This window comes from Pelodiscus sinensis, chromosome 9, assembly GCF_052426305.1.
Source record: "Pelodiscus sinensis isolate ZL-2025 chromosome 9, ASM5242630v1, whole genome shotgun sequence".
Taxonomy (NCBI): domain Eukaryota; kingdom Metazoa; phylum Chordata; order Testudines; family Trionychidae; genus Pelodiscus; species Pelodiscus sinensis.
Genome location: NC_143060.1, coordinates 16,216,851 through 16,232,740, shown reverse-complemented (window position 1 = coordinate 16,232,740; position 15,890 = coordinate 16,216,851). Strand labels below are relative to the sequence as shown.

The 15,890-nt window shown below is 37.0% G+C and overlaps 1 protein-coding gene across 4 annotated transcripts in view; it reads left to right on the top strand.

The window, feature by feature from the left end:
* Positions 1-15,890, top strand: part of MYSM1 (Myb like, SWIRM and MPN domains 1) — a 47,011-nt gene extending 31,121 nt beyond the window's left edge. The window contains exons 12-21 of one of the 4 annotated variants that reach the window (XM_075936088.2): positions 62-150; positions 495-549; positions 635-685; positions 1,444-1,518; positions 1,848-2,036; positions 2,398-2,530; positions 4,578-4,683; positions 4,821-4,875; positions 5,791-5,823; positions 9,923-15,890. In XM_075936088.2, coding sequence (XP_075792203.2) covers positions 62-150; positions 495-549; positions 635-685; positions 1,444-1,518; positions 1,848-2,036; positions 2,398-2,530; positions 4,578-4,683; positions 4,821-4,875; positions 5,791-5,823; positions 9,923-9,949 — 813 coding nt within the window. In that variant the 3' untranslated portion in view covers positions 9,950-15,890. Of the gene's footprint in view, positions 1-61; positions 151-494; positions 550-634; positions 686-1,443; positions 1,519-1,847; positions 2,037-2,397; positions 2,531-4,577; positions 4,684-4,817; positions 4,876-5,790; positions 8,136-9,922 lie in introns of those variants that run through there. The other 3 variants (XM_075936087.2, XM_075936084.2, XM_089780441.1) reach the window with 3 other exon arrangements.

The following is a 15,890-nucleotide window of genomic DNA, read 5'->3' as shown; positions in this document are numbered from 1 at the left end:
CCTAGAATCTAAGTATGTTAAAGGAGCCTGGCAATCACTAATGATGAAATCTGTTTTTTAGCATCTCTCTGCTGAGGAACTAGCAAGAAGACGAGAGGAGGAGAAACTTAAACCTGCAAAATCTTCTAAAGGATCAAGACAGACAAAAAGGTTTTCTTTTTGTGTGCTGTCTTCTCTACAATACTTCTTTTGGAAATAAGGATACTAACTAGTTTGCATAGATTCAAACCAAAATGTTGTGAATTGTTACTGTCTTAAAGTATGTGCTTTGCAGTCTAAATGTGAAAGTCTGACATCACAATTGTAAATTACAATATAAAACTTTACAGTTTAAATTGATGTCAATTGCAAGATTCTAGTAATTGGAAAACAGTGGGGAGAATTAGCAACTTCAACAAAGGAGTGGCTGTTGGGGGAAAAATGTGATTTATTCAAGACCTTTTTTTGGTTAAATTGTCCTTTATCTTTTAGAAGAAAATTCTTTTATTTTGTAGTTCCTTTGATCCCTTTCAGCTGATCCCTTGCTGTTTCTTCACTGAAGAAAAACGAGTAAGTATATATTAATGGATAATTGAGAACATTCGTTTTTTACTTACAGGATGTCCCTTGTACTCATTATTGTTTGTTATTCCAGGAACCATTTCAGGTGAAAGTGGCTTCAGAAGCACTTTTAATAATGGACTTGGTAAGGATTAAGTAGTGTTTTATAATGGACTAAATATATATTTTGGTATTTTCCTCAATTAGTTTTCTTCCCGTTTTAGACATAAAAGCCAGAGTATACAATGGGAGAAAACCCAAACTGCTGCATACCTATAGGATTGTGTCTAGATATTTTACTGTAATAATAACCATCGTTTATGCAAGCTGTCTACCAATGTGAATGGCTGTTAAAAATGAAGTCACTAGACAATTGTCACTGACTTAAATTGGAGCACTATCAGATCTGTACTTAGTTCTGTTTCTCTCAGGATATCCATCTTCTGTGATAGCAGTTGCTCCAAAAGAAACATCTCTTCATTGTGCATGTTGCCACTTTGGAATCCATCGGCATCATTACTGTCTGTGCCTTGCAGTCCAGGAGGTGATTTAGTTCTTGTGTAGTCTCTTTATAATAACAAAGCAGACCAGGCCAAAATCTTCTCAGTTAAGAAACAGGATTCTTGATGTTAAATGGTGGCAGCTTCTCCAACTAACAGTATCTCTACATATTTCATACTCATATAGGTGGCAAAGATCATCTTTATTCATTTGCTTAAAATTGAAACATGCAGTATTTGAGTCTTTATTTTCTCAGTTTTCCTTCTAAATCTTACTGAGAGAACTGGATTGCATCCTGTGAAGATAGTGTTTTATAATGTAAATCCAAGATTAAAAGCAGTTATGAAAATTGGTATTTTAAAGAAATATTTTAAGTAATGTGTTTATATTATATATCTTTAGCATGCTCATGTTTCCATGGCAGAAGTAATAGGCCTATTAGGCGGAAGATACTCTGAAGCTGATAGAATTGTTGAAGTAAGTTTTTTTGCGGGGAGGCTGTTCAGTGTTCATTCTGCATTTTACTAAAATTATTAATTAATGTCTTCTATTGAAAAACATCTGTGCAAGTGATAGTGTCCTAAAAATTATTGAATTAGTTGTTTGTTTGTCTTAAGATGACATTTGGCAAATTAATCATTATAATCTTGAAATTACAAAATCTAAGATTTCGTAAAAATATCTGGCTTGTCATTGTCTCTCTTACTCTTGCATAAGAGACTCTAGTATTTAACATTGATTTATGATTGGTTTAAATGTTTTCACTTAGTTTTTCCGTTTTATCCATATTGAGATGTTCTTTATAGGTTTGTGCAGCCGAACCATGCAATAGTCTCAGTACAGGACTACAATGTGAGATGGATCCTGTGTCTCAAACTCAGGCCTCAGAAACGTTGGCAGTTAGAGGGTACAGTGTTATCGGGTGGTACCACTCTCATCCTGCTTTTGACCCCAATCCTTCTATACGAGATATTGACACACAGGCTAAATACCAGGTATTCTTTGTGTGTATGTTAAACAAAATCTTTCATTTCTAATATTTATAATTTAATATGCTTAATATAGTAATGGTTCTGGTTTGCATAATTGAAAATCATTTTGGTTGTAAATTCACTTTCGGATTTAAAGAACCTTACAATGATTAATTTAGAGCTTGTTTAATTAAAATTGAGGAAAGAAAGAACAATAAATATTATATTGAATATTTATTCTGGAGTAGGGTAATCTGTTTTCCAAGTTTTTAAGGATTTACAAATGTCTCTGATTTCTAATTTTATAGACTTAGAGATAGCTAGCTGGGAGATCAGTTTGTACTGAATTTATAAAATGTATTAACATTTTTTTTTCTTCATTTAGAGTTATTTCTCCAGAGGAGGGGCAATGTTCATTGGAATGATCATAAGTCCTTATAACCGAAATAATCCTCTTCCATATTCCCAGATTACTTGTCTGGTTATTAGTGATGAGATTAGTTCTGATGGCTCCTACCGTAAGTATCTGAACTAATTACTTTTACTCCACTCCTCTGTCCTTCAGGGTTTTGGTTGAAAATTTATTTTCGCAACACTTGAACAAAGGCTTGAAGAATTCTCTCATCTCAGAAATTGGTCAGCTTTCACTGGCAAGTGGAGGCTCTTAAACAGTTACTTTCTGCTTAATATAACTTTCACTTTAAAAAACTATTAGTATTTCATAAAGTGTAAAGAAATATTCCAAATATACAGAGATCGAATGTTGTCTTCATGACTGCATACAGCTGTGCATTGTCTCTGTTGCTGCTCATGGTTTTCCCAAATCACAGCCAAATGAAGTTATCAAGACTGATCAGTTTCATTGTTGAGACACAGAACTCAACAGGAGTGAAACCCTTAAGAATTCTGTCAGTTCCACTCTGCTGCATCAGAAAACTGAGTGGACATAGGCATAGAAGGGGAGGCAGATCTTATCACAGAGGCCTGGAAATAGAGAGGTGACGCAAAGGAGAGATTGATGAAGCAGTAGAATAACAGGAGACTCCTTTTCAGTAGTTGGGAATTTGGTGTGCAGAGAGGGTTCACACTTACTATACCTATGCTAATATGGAAAGATGTAACTGCAAACAGATTCTAGGACTGATATCGTGTCAGGAATCCCAGCACTCGTCCTCTTTTGAGCAGTACAAAAAGGGCTGCTTATAAGGACTGCCCATTTACCTTCCGGATTTGTTCTATTCTACCCAGTCTCACATATCGATTCTGGCTAGTAGGTTTATTCCTTTGGCTAGTGAGTATCTCTTAAATGTATCCGTTTTTAACTTGGATATTTTGATAACTAATAACATTTAGGGGCAAGATCTTGATGGAAACACCCGCTGACTCCTGTCAGAAGAATCTGAATGCTGTTCCGTGTAGATTCCTTTGTTAAAACTTTCAGTTATTTTCATCTCATGTGTTATATGGTGTATTTTTGTTACTCCTTAAAAAATACTAGACAGTTTGTATAAAAATTACAATAACTATAAGAATTCATTTGTTTCCTTTTTTTACTCCCTTACTGATCTGAGGTAAAGCCATAGAATAACAGTCCATTTAGTAGGATTATTTTTTCCTGTTTCATAGTTCATAAATGCTGTCCCCAACTCAGCCTTTGCCTTCAAACATTAGGGAATTTAATCTTTCAGTGTTGGGAATTATAGCTAATCTGATCTGATCTGATCTGATACATCCCTCATTATATTTATAAGGTCTATTAGTGAGGAGAGGCCAACACCTTGAATTGTGCTTACTTAATGCTGTGGGCAAAGCATAGATTATTTTTTTGTGGTACTCCTGGATTACCATACTGATGGAGTCACATAGAGTAACCCTGCCTTCACAGTCAGTGCAGATAGAAACATAATTCATACACAGGTCTTAAAACAATTATACAATTATTTGTGCTGATAAATTACAAAATTAGATACAATATTTTTAAGTGTCTTTATGATGCTTCACTGATTCCTTAAGGGTTTGCAAAGAGCTGGAACAACTACATTGTTCTGTTTTTCATATGTAGCCCAGGTGTTCTCTTGCCCTCCCCTCAAATTTAGGACAACTATCAGTCAGAATCATCCATAACACCTTGCTCATGAATAAAGAATACATATTATCCATGTTGTTCAATCCACGGGGAACACTAGAACATTAGCCTGAGAGATGAGAAATATGACCTTAAAAATAAATGAGTGGCGATAAATTATAAAACATTTAGTTTTGCTGTTTTACTTTTTTTTTGCACAACTATTTTATTTTGAAAGTTTAACCCCAAACAAAAACATGATACAATTTAATAAAAAAAACTTTGTTTCTGTCAAATTTAAATTTGCAACATAAACTAGCTGACACTGTCACTTTAATCTGCTTAATTTTGGTAAGTTATAGGTTTACAAGTTATTGTTGCTGCAACAATCGTAAATAACTAGGAACAGTTGCAAGGAAGGAGGAAGAGTGCATCCAGTTTTGAAGAGGAGTGACAGATATAGGGGAACCAGTGAGTAATCATGTTTTAATGACTTATAGGCCTGCCTTACAAGTTTGAAGTTCATCAGATGTTGGAAGAACCTAAGTGGGAATTAGTGTTTGAAAAAACAAGATGGATCATTGAAAAATACAGACTCTCTCATAGGTATGTGTATTTGCTTGTAATACTCTTGTTTTTAAGATAAGCCAATTTATAATTTGTATGTATGTATTAGAATTTAAATAGAGAACAGATTTGTTCATTTATCTAATCAAGACTTTTTATATTTCTTCTAATAGCAGTGTTCCCATGGATAAAATCTTTCACAGAGATTCTGACCTGACCTGTTTGCAAAAAGTAAATATTTAAATTTTTTAAATGTCACTTTTTTTGAGTAGTCTGAAACCCCTATAATTTCAGCCATGATGATCACAATTTTAGGCCATTTGCAATAAATATTTTTTATATTGTAGATCATAATTTTATTTACAATAAATATGAAAATAGTATTAGACTATGCTTATGAACTTGCTGCTGACTTCATTTTTTGAATTGAGGACAATGATTCAATATTTGAAGTTTTAACTTTTAGTTAAAAGGGGGAAAGCAAATTGTTACCTTTTCTCTGCATATTTGACTGTTGTTAATGTCAACAGGAGTTGTGGCCATATTGAGATAATTAGTTTCTTATGTCCTTTTATTTTATTCTGAAATTGTTGTTGCACCATATATGTTGTACATAAGTGAGAATTTTAGTTTTCCAATTAGTGTAGACATTTTTATGAAATTCTAAATGATTGATTCTCTGCCATTAACTGTGTAAACAACTAAAAGTTATATAAACAAAATAATTATATGCAAAAATAACACAAATCTGAAATTGTCTGAAAGATCTTTTGAATTTAGCTATTGTGTGATTTCTGGTAAAGAATCCTGTGCCTATATTGTCTATAGAATAATGTAAATTCTGTGTTGCAAAGTTTATTATTTCAAGCCTGTGTTTCATAGCCAGTTATTGAACACAAACTGATCATTGGCTGAAGTCAGAAATAAGTGTTCCCTGGGATCGTTGATCTATTTCTTTATGGTAATCCCAGTTATGTACTTTATGGTGAATGGTTTCTGCAGACCTGCCAAATAAATCAAGATTTACCCTGGCAGCATTTATCAGCTAGAAAGACAAACAGTTTCTTTAGTTTTTAACGATTGAAACTTTAAGTTGAGCAATTATTATCTGTTTCTGAATTTAATAATAATTTTCTTTTAAACCAGCTTTTGGAGTGTATGAGGAAGACTCTGGGCAAGGTAACAAACTGCTTCATTGCGGAAGAATTCTTGACTCAGATAGAAAACTTATTCCTTTCTAGCTACAAAAGTGAGAAGCAAAATAATACACCTGAAGAAAATAAGGACGTGCATCCAAATGAGGTGCCAACGTGATAGCTTTTTCAGTGATGAATTTCAGTTGAATGGACTACTGTTCATAGTTCTTCTTTCAAAGTAATTGTCTCAGTTGTCAATAGGGACATAATCCAGTATTTCAAATAGTATGATTGTTCTAAAAGACATTTAGAAAACTTCTAACAAAGGTGTTCTGATTACGTGACATTTTTAATACTTACTTTTGGAAAATTATTGGATAGTATGACAAACTGGTTATCATTTGACCTGTAACCTATCATTGGGAAGGACAAGCTGAAATACAGAACACTGATTCTGTGCCTAAAGAAGAGGGTCTTTTTTCAGACCGGAATTTTGACCTTCTTTCTGTCCCCATCAGAGGAGACATTTTGTTACATAGTGCTTTGTGTCCTCTAAATTTGTGTAACTCCAGAGGTGAGCTTGATAACACTCTATCACTGCAAAGATTAGAGTCTAGCTAATACTAATTTTTCTGATATCTACCCTAAACATTACTCTGCTCAATTTAATCCATTCTGTTATTCCTTTCTGAGCCACTACAAACAAGATTTTTCTGGCATACTCTTTCTCATCTTCCATAATACATGGAAATAAGGCTAGCAGGTCAAAATTTTGTCACTTCTTGTTGCTACCATTTCCAGTGGAAACAATAACTTCTGGTTATTGCAGGCTGCACTCTTTCCTGTCTTCCATATTAAAGTTAAAATGCTATATTGTTCTATCAGATCATCATGTGTTATATTTAGTTGCCATTGTTTCAATTATCATAGGATAATGCCATATGGCAAAATCTAATGGTATATTGATGAAGCCAGAAAAATGTTTGGCTCAACTGCATAGCAAAAAAGAAAATGAAGTGCACATGTCATATTCACTTCCCTTCTCCTTACAATAGCAATTTAACAAGTAACTATACTGTTCGTATCAGCTTCTGATACAATTATGCATTCATACAATTAGATATTCAGATAAATTAGTGTCATGTAATCAGATGGATTTGTAATTGAACCCCAAGAGAAATACTATTATAAGAAATCATAAGTTCCAAATATTTTTATCAGCTATATCACAGTGTGTAATTTTTTGTAAATGAATATGCAGTGGTGACTTTCTTCTTGAATCATGAGCAAACTGTTGAAGAGTATACACTTACTACTGTTCATGGAGAGCATGTTGGCCAACATGTCTGAAGTGTTTTAAAACATGGAATAACCAAGAATTAGGCTATCCCTGTGTTCATGGGATTTTCTCACGCCATAAAATGTACATTTTAATTTTATATCTGACCCTGTGTAACCAAAATACAATTTAAAATATTTCAGATTTACATCTTAACTTCATCTTACTCTGTGCACTAAGAGAAAAAGCTATGTTAATAATTAAAAGTAAGGATTGCAAAACTTTAATAGTATGGGATCAAATCCTAAATAGATACCTTCTTGGAAACAATTAGGGTTAGGGTTGTGCTTTGTAAAATGGAGTTTAGTCCCTTTTCATTTCAAAGTGGAAGATGCGGAACCTAATTTTAGAAAGAAAAAAACATCATGGACATATGTAACTAGAGACTCTTTCCGGGCTGTATTCAAGATCTATTGTCTTAATAATATTAGAGAAACTTCTGCACTGTGTAACTCTGCAGATAAGAGGCTTTAGATTCGAGTGTGATATGTATAGTCCATCAGTTTAAAATAAGTGCAATCCTTATCCTATATATAAGTGCACACATTGATCTAACCTGTGGACCTTTTATCTCCCCTAGTTTGCATGTAATTTGAAATGCCATCTCTCTCCTAAATGAAAGTATTGCATGTCTCTCAGTATTTCTAGCTGCAGACTACATGTCTTGATCGTAAAACAGATTTCCCATCTCCCTCAGTTTAAATTTCAGAGTATTCCTTTATCAAGTATTGTGTTGCAGTTTTCAGTGGTTTTATCTGTTACTCTATAGAAAAGTCACATTGTAAATATCTGTACTAAAATATGTTTAAATAGTTATTGTAGAATCAAAATCATTTGTCAAAATACTTGAACTTCTTGTATAACTGCAGTATATCATAGATGTATTGTCTCTGTTCTGGGCATTATGTTCTGGGCATTCTGGTCATTTAAAAAATACTGAATGAGGCAGTATTGCTAAAATAATGAAAACTAAAAATTGCTCGTTGCTTTGCCCCCTTTTTAATAATTAAAGTGAGTAAAATCATTAAATATGTACACTTGATTTATTAACTAGGAAGTTTTGGGTACAAAATGTTTTAAATTGTGAAATCTGGGTTCTGACTTGCACATCAACACTCTGATCCTGCAATCCCATTCTCATGAGTGGACTCTTCCTGTACAAAAGGTCTGTTCACTCAATTTACAAGTAGAATTAGCGTCCAGATGTGCTCAGAATAGTTGTAGAAAAAATGTTTTAACTGCTGTTTCTGCAAACTTAATCCTGGATCTAAAATCCAGGCTGTGTTCTTTCTCCTTTGTGCATCATATCCACTAATGTATTTTGTTTCACCAGCAGATATGGGTGCAGTAAAAGATAATACTTCACCCATCTTCTCTCGGTCATATTTTGGGACCACAGGCTACAACAAGAGTGTAAACGAGCAATAAATGTGGCATTTGTGGTAATAGTTAACAGCTCTATTCTCAGAATGAAAGCCAGAAAGGAATTCAGCTTACTCTTCCTTAGTAGAGTATCGGCTATGCAGTGTTACAACAGTATAACTTAAAAAATAGTAAAAACATACCTTTCTCACTGCAGTAGCATATGAGACTTCTAAACATATATAGGGACTCATTTCTTTTTACTAAGAAATTACAATATTTACCCAGACATATTTTGCTGAAAAAAGTCTTCTGAAGAGAGAAGAAGATAGTAAGCAGCATCTTTGAAGACCCAATTTAAATTGAAACACTCAAGTAAAACCAAGTTGACCTGAGATACTTTAAATTGAATCTGTCTGTATGGTGTGATCAGCAGAGCTCATTGCAATATTACAAAACACCTCTCTTTGGGAAATGAAAATGACATGCTCTCTTCATCCATCATATATGTTGTATTTCCCAGGAATGCAAAGGAATATTAGTTGCCTGTTCTTCTAAGTTTTAAAGTCCCAATTGTATGCAGTACTTATTCATAGGGAATTAATTATGCCATGTGCTTCACTTGTACATCAGTATCTTAAAAACCTCAAAATAAAGTTAATTTCCTAGGAAAACTGCCTAAGCTGCAGGAACTCCTACACAGTGCTATCATTGCCCATGATAAGTTATATATGTTCACATGTTTGCTCAAATGTGGCCAGTATTCTTGATAGCTATTTTTAGAAGGTTCTTTCCCTGAAAGATAGTGTATCCAGTAACTCTAAAGCTATATTATGTGTTTGTAAGTGTTCAGTTGGATTTTAAACACATATTAGCACTAAAAAGAATGTGGTTCAAATAAGTTTAATAAACACCAGTAGATGGAGCTCTCGTACACTAATATTGAACTAAAAAGTCACAAATAATATACCTTAATATAGCATCTCCCATCTGAGGATTAGAGTTTTGGAGGGTTAGTTAGATCTGATTGTTCCTTGTTTCCACCAATCCCTTTACAAAAATACTTTTAAGGTATTTTTGTATTACATTAAAAATCATGTCTGAGACTGAGAGAAGGAAAATCAGAAATAAACATGGTTCTAACATTGCTTTGTTTCTTTAGTGTATCCATTTTCCCCACCTTCAATTTATTTATTTTTGTCTTTTTAGAATATAAGGTAATTGGGGCATGGGCTGTCAGGGCTGGAACCCTGATTCTGATTGGGTTTTAATATGGGTGTTGCTGCAATAAAAATAATTCCAATAGCAATGGAAGTGTTCTCATTTTATACATGAGACAGAGATATCACTATAGTATCTGAACACCGCACAGTCTCTTTAATGGATTTATGCTCACAACACTCCTGTGAGGTAAGAAGGTGTTATTTTTTTCATTTAATAGATGGAAACTGAGGAACAGAGTGGCTGAGTGACTTGCTCATGGTCACTTAAGAAGTCTGTGGTAAAGCAAGTGACTGAATTCCAGCCTCCCAAGTCTTATGCTAATGCCCAGGCCACCAGACCTTCCTTCTTAAAGCCTGTAATAGAGGCAAGAAATGAACCCTATTCTCAAGACTCCTGGTCCTTCATTCATTAAATGAAACTGATCTAATCTGAAATAAAAGTGTGGTCCTGAGCATAGTGAGAAGTCATGAAGAAATCATTCTATTTAGCATGTATAAGACAAATTAACTAGTTATTAGTTTGTATAGGCTGTAGATTGGGATAGTTTTGCTTCTTTCAGTCATTTCATTCTTGACTTAGTCTTCTTTGAAAAGTTACCTGGTAATCCTTTAGAGCAGGCATGATTGGGGGGGCTAGATGATAGATACATTTTTCCATGATCATCTTTTTTCACCAAGGAGTAATCCTGGCAGCTTTTTTTATGTTTCAATACCACTGCTGAAATTAAAAAGACAGGAGCTTATTCCTCATGCATGAACTTTGCTATCTATTCCAATGAAGTCTGAAAGTAGCAATCAAATAATCTTTTGCCATTCAGATGGTTTTAATCTTTAATTAGATATGAACTTAAATACAAATTCACACACCAATTCCTTCTCAAATATGGCTCCAAATATATTTCCATTAACAGCAGAAACCAGGTTAATTTGCTCCTTGCTGAACTAACTGGGAACTGGATCAGGGAAAAAGATATTGAGCTAAAGGAAAATTGTGTTGTGGAATGGAAAGAGACAAAGATAGAAGGAAAACTGCACTGGGAGAGGGGAAAAATGTGGCACAAGAAGGAATGTTTAGGCAATGATTCAGCAATATGTCTGAAAAAGGGAAAGGGAAACATATTGTGCAGTTGCTGCTGATTGCCCAAAACAAAAACAAAAGCCAAGAAAGGAGATATGCTTGTTGGGTGTTTTCATATAGTTCCATGGATTCATCACTATGACAGTAGATTGTGAAACTGAAAATTCTGTTTGACACTGAACAAAGTATTCAGTGATCTAGATGAAAATTTTGTGGTCATTTGTATTGGAAGTGTCTTGCTGTTTAATATAGGCCCTAGTGCTCTATGTTTAAGATTTAGAAGTATGCAGGGAAAATGTTTCCATGGAAGCAGAAAACACCAGAACGAATGCTGTGCACATTTTCTACAGGAATCTGAGCTTACAACGCTAAATTGTTTCCTTTAGTACCTGAGCTTATTCTGGCATGGGTCCAAAAGAGGAAACTTGGATGTTTTTGACCGAGAGAAGGCTTATCAGATACTGATTTTGTTATTAAGAGAAATCTTAACCAAACAATTTTTCTATCCCTATTTCCGTCCCGTTACATGCAGCAAAATTTTGTGTAGTCTGATTATTTTGCTCCTGGATCAGAGATCCCAGGAACCTAATGGCAGGAGGGCCAGAAGCCTAGCCAGGGCTGGGGGCAGTGGGGCTGGGGAACCTTGGCCCCCCCACTGCAGTACCTATGGCAGCATGGAGCCGGTGAAACTTGGCCACCCAGGGGCCAGAGAGCCCTGGCTGCCATGGCAGCTGTGGGGGGCAGCAGGCTAGCAGCAACAGAGTGGATAACCCAGTTGGGGAGGGGGTAGAGAGGATCAAAGGCAGAGGGCCAACTGCCTGGCGGTTAGTGGCAGGGGACACCTCCCATGGTCCGGCAAATTCTCTCGTTCAGGACTGGCACTGCTTTACTCTTCCAGTAGCAGGCATTTTTTCCAGTTACCTGTGGCTGTCTTTTGTATGTGACCTTGAGCAAACTATTTAACTTCTTTCTGTTTTAGTTTCCTTGCCTGGAAAATGGGGATAATACCTACTAATACAACCTAATGTAAGAGTAAGTCCATTCATGTTTGTAAAGCACTTTGGATCGGTCCGTACACCAGCTGGCTGACTCAGCCTTGGAGTGTGGAGCTGTTTCATTGTTGTGTAGACTTCTGGGCTCAGGATGGAGCTCTGGCCCTAGGAGCCTGCAGGGTGGGAGGGCTCTGGGGCTTGAGTTCCAGCCAGAGCCCTGAAGTCTACACAATGGTGAAATAGCCCCTCAGCCCAAGTCCCTGTGCCTGAGTTGATGGGCAAGGCGCAGCTGTGAGTTTGTTGTGTAGACCTACCCTTTAAGATCATTGGATGATATGTATGAGCAGCGTATTTAAAAAATGGCAGACCACTACATTCATATGACATTTTACAAACTCATGGGCAGCTTTTAAGTTCACACACAATATCATAGCTCCTTTGAAGTCAGCATGAAGCTATGACAGTTTATACTAGTTGAGGGTCTCTGAGCGAAAAACTTTTCCAGAATGAGAACAAAAATCCAGAGTTTATAATGTAGAAAAAACAAGACAAAACATGGCTAAGAAAAGGGAGAGAGGATCAGTGAGGCTAAAGAGGAGAAAAGTATCTAGAAGAACTGGTTTGGGGTGTTAAGGGTGGCAGCTTGACTGGGAGACTTCCAACCTGACTGTGTAAAAAGTCAAAGGCAAGAGGTTAGGGAGGAGTGTAGAGAGTAAGTGGAGGAGTATGAGGAAATAAAAGCAATGTAGGCAGGGAGACTGAATGGACTGTAATAAGAGACAGGAACTTGCTGATGTCTGGATTTAAAAAGATGGGGGATAATTTGGGAGTGACTGAGAGGATGATGACTGCATCAGCAGCATTGTGAATAGATGAAGATGAAAGGCTGTGAAGGAGATTACGGCTACATTTCTATTACTAAGGAGATTACAGTAATCAAGGACATATATGACCAAAATGTGAGCAACAGCTTTAGTAAGGGGTGGGAGAAATGGCTTTTTTGAGTAGCTGCAACTACTCAAGATATTGGTGATAATAAAAAGGAAGAAGCAACATTGCTTAGCAAGGGACTGAATACCAGGAGAGAAGAAGTGTATCAAACCACACTCTTATCATCAAAGAATATTGGAAATAATACTAAGCAATTTGGGTGCACTTGTCTTGTAGGTCTCAAAATTCTTTCCAAAGGCGGGTAAATACTATTTTCATCTTACATAAGGGAAAACTCAGACACCGAATATTGTAGTGATTTGCTCAAGGTCACAAAAGGAGCCAGTACAGGAGTACCGTACTTTAGCGAATATAGCCCACCAGTTATGTAAAGTTTTACATACCACCCCCTTCCTCCCCTCCCAGGCTATACTTGTCTGTGTGTAATACAGGGGGTTTTTTACTGAAAGGAAGACAAGACTGAATCTTACTTGAGAAAAGTGGCATATTTTAATTTAATAATAGAAGCAGTTATATTAAAATACATTCAATGTATTAGTTTACTGTGCAACTAGTAAAAGAATAAAAACAGTTAAAAAAAGCTGTCTTCGCATTCTCATTCACTCTGATCTCTAGAATCAGCGCCAGCGTCTGAGTTCTCAAAGCCATCAAAACTCTCGTCATAGTCACTGTCTTTAAAAACATCCATAAAATCCATAGCCAAAGCTAGGTCAGCTTCGGAGACAGTCGTCTGTGGTGCAGAATCAGAATCGCTGTCATACTGGGAATCAGAGCTTGAAGAGTCAATGTCAGAAAGAATTTCACATTTGCCACTACACACAATTTAAAATCAGCTGTGTAGGATTTGCGCTTAGGTATGTTTAAAAAGTTTAAAATATAAGTTAAAACCACTGAAGGAATAAATGAATGGAAAAGAGTGTGGTTCAAAGGGGTTATATACCAGCGATAAGGGTTGTAGCCTACTTAGTGTTTGGTGTTATCAGCTGCAGCTCATTAACACTTGATTACAGGTTCTTTGCATTAACAGGACCTGTGGTTCATCTGCGGAGGATACACGTGCACAGGGTATACAAGACAGTTTTTACTCAATCAGGGAAAACTGCAGATTATACACAGGTGCAGGTAATACTCGTGCGCAGGTTATATGCACTAATTTACGGTAAATCTACACTTCATAGCAATTTCTCTTATTCTGTTCTACATAAAGATGGGGCCAAGCTACACATTTCAGCTTCAGGTCTGAGCTTCCTAAAGTTTGAGAGTATTTGAATCTTCTGGTTTGATTTAGGCCCATATTTGGTTGCAAATACGTATTGGCAACCACTGTGGCTATGTAGTAATTCTTCTGCTATTTACAGTGAAACTTGCCTTAAATTAAAGAAAGGGCAGGTCCTGGGGAAAGGGGACAAACCCTGTAGAAGTAGGGTTTGAATCAGGTTTTTCCAGGGCTCATGCCTATAAGTTCCAGTGCCTGTGGCTGCGCAGCATCTTGTATAAGCTACTCAGCATATCAGGTCTGCAGGCAATGAGCAATTTGAATGTTTGACACACACTGGCAGCAATGGGAACATGTGAAAACTGTGGCTCATATAGTGTAGCTTGTTAGGAAACTTGGAATGTTGCCCATAGAACAATCACTCAAATTTCTGGTGGTGGAGTATCTCCAGAAACTGCCACAACAATTTCAGCTACTCTATAAAGGTAACAGAACAATTGTGAAAGTTTTTTGCATGTTTTATTGGCTTGGGCTAAATAACATATCAAAAGGAAGTAGGAGGTGCAGAATCCATCCACAATTGAAAGAAGGAAAGCCCTAAGTGTTTTATAAATAGAAATATAATCTGCAACTGGAGAAACTGTGACCCCTGTCATGGACATTGCACCTGCTCTGGGCTTTTATTGGAGTAGAGTAAAAGGAACTTTTAATATGCAAAATCACGCAATAAGAAACCAGATGATATGGCAGCTACAGGACAGGACTGGGAAACTTTGACAGCATTACTGATCTGGGCTTTCTTCAGAGGAGGAGCAGATTGTATGGTCATGGAGGAGGCAATGGAGTCCTGGGAGCCAAGAGAAAAGGAATTATTAGCCAAAGCTCCCTCTCTCTGGTTCTGCCTGCCTACCCCTGTCCTTGGCAGTATAGCTTCTTTAGGAGCCATACTGTTTCTAACTCCACTGTCAATGCCTGGGGCTAGTACCTTCTCATCAAAGAGGGGGTTAGCATAGTAGTTAAATGTTCCTAATGAGCAGTATTATTTAAATGGTATTTACCATGCCAAGGAGAATGAGGGCAGTTCCATCCACCTGCTTCTACCTGCTGTGGTATCCTCCCCTCACATCCTAATGAGCACCCCCTTTTGGCTACCTATTAGAACTGCTCTGAGGGGAATCCAAGTCTCTGTGCTCTGAATATCCTGGGATGTGTTAAGTTCCTACAAACTCGATGGAATCCACCTGCTGCCCCAATCGGGGCTCGCTAGCAACGTTCCCTTTAAGTTTTCCCATGCATGTGTGTAATGCATTTTTATGTGCACCAATCTGGAGGTGATGTGTGGTGGGCATGGGGCTGAGGGATTTGGAGTATGAGAAGGGACTCGGCTGGGGCAGAGGGTGGGAGGACAGACAGGTGAAGGCTTTGGCTGGGCATGTAGGCTGTACGGTGGGTTCAGGGATAAGGGGCTCAGAGTACAGGAGAGGGCTCAGGGTTGGAGCAAAAGGCTGGGGGGGTGGGTTCTGGAGTGGAGCTGGGGATAAGGTATGGGATACAAGCTGCTCCAGGGCTGTGGCAGAGAGAGAGGAATCACCCTAGTCCTGTCCCCTGGCCACGGCAGCTCTGGGGTTGTGGCTACTGAGGGAGAGGCACCTCTCCCAGGCCACACTCTCAGGATGTAGCAAAATGCAGGACAATGTAGCACTTTAAAGACTAACAACAGGTGTGTTGTAAACAAAACTCGTGAAGTCATTCTGCCGCTCTACTCTGCACTAGTTAGGCCTCAGCTGGAGTACTGTGTCCAGTTCTGGGCGCCACATTTCAAGAAAGATGTGGAGAAATTGGAAAGGGTACAGAGAAGAGCGACAAGAATGATTAAAGGTTTAGAGAACATGACCTATGAAGCCAGGCTTCATGAACTGGGCTTGTTTAGTTTGGAAAAAAGAAGATTA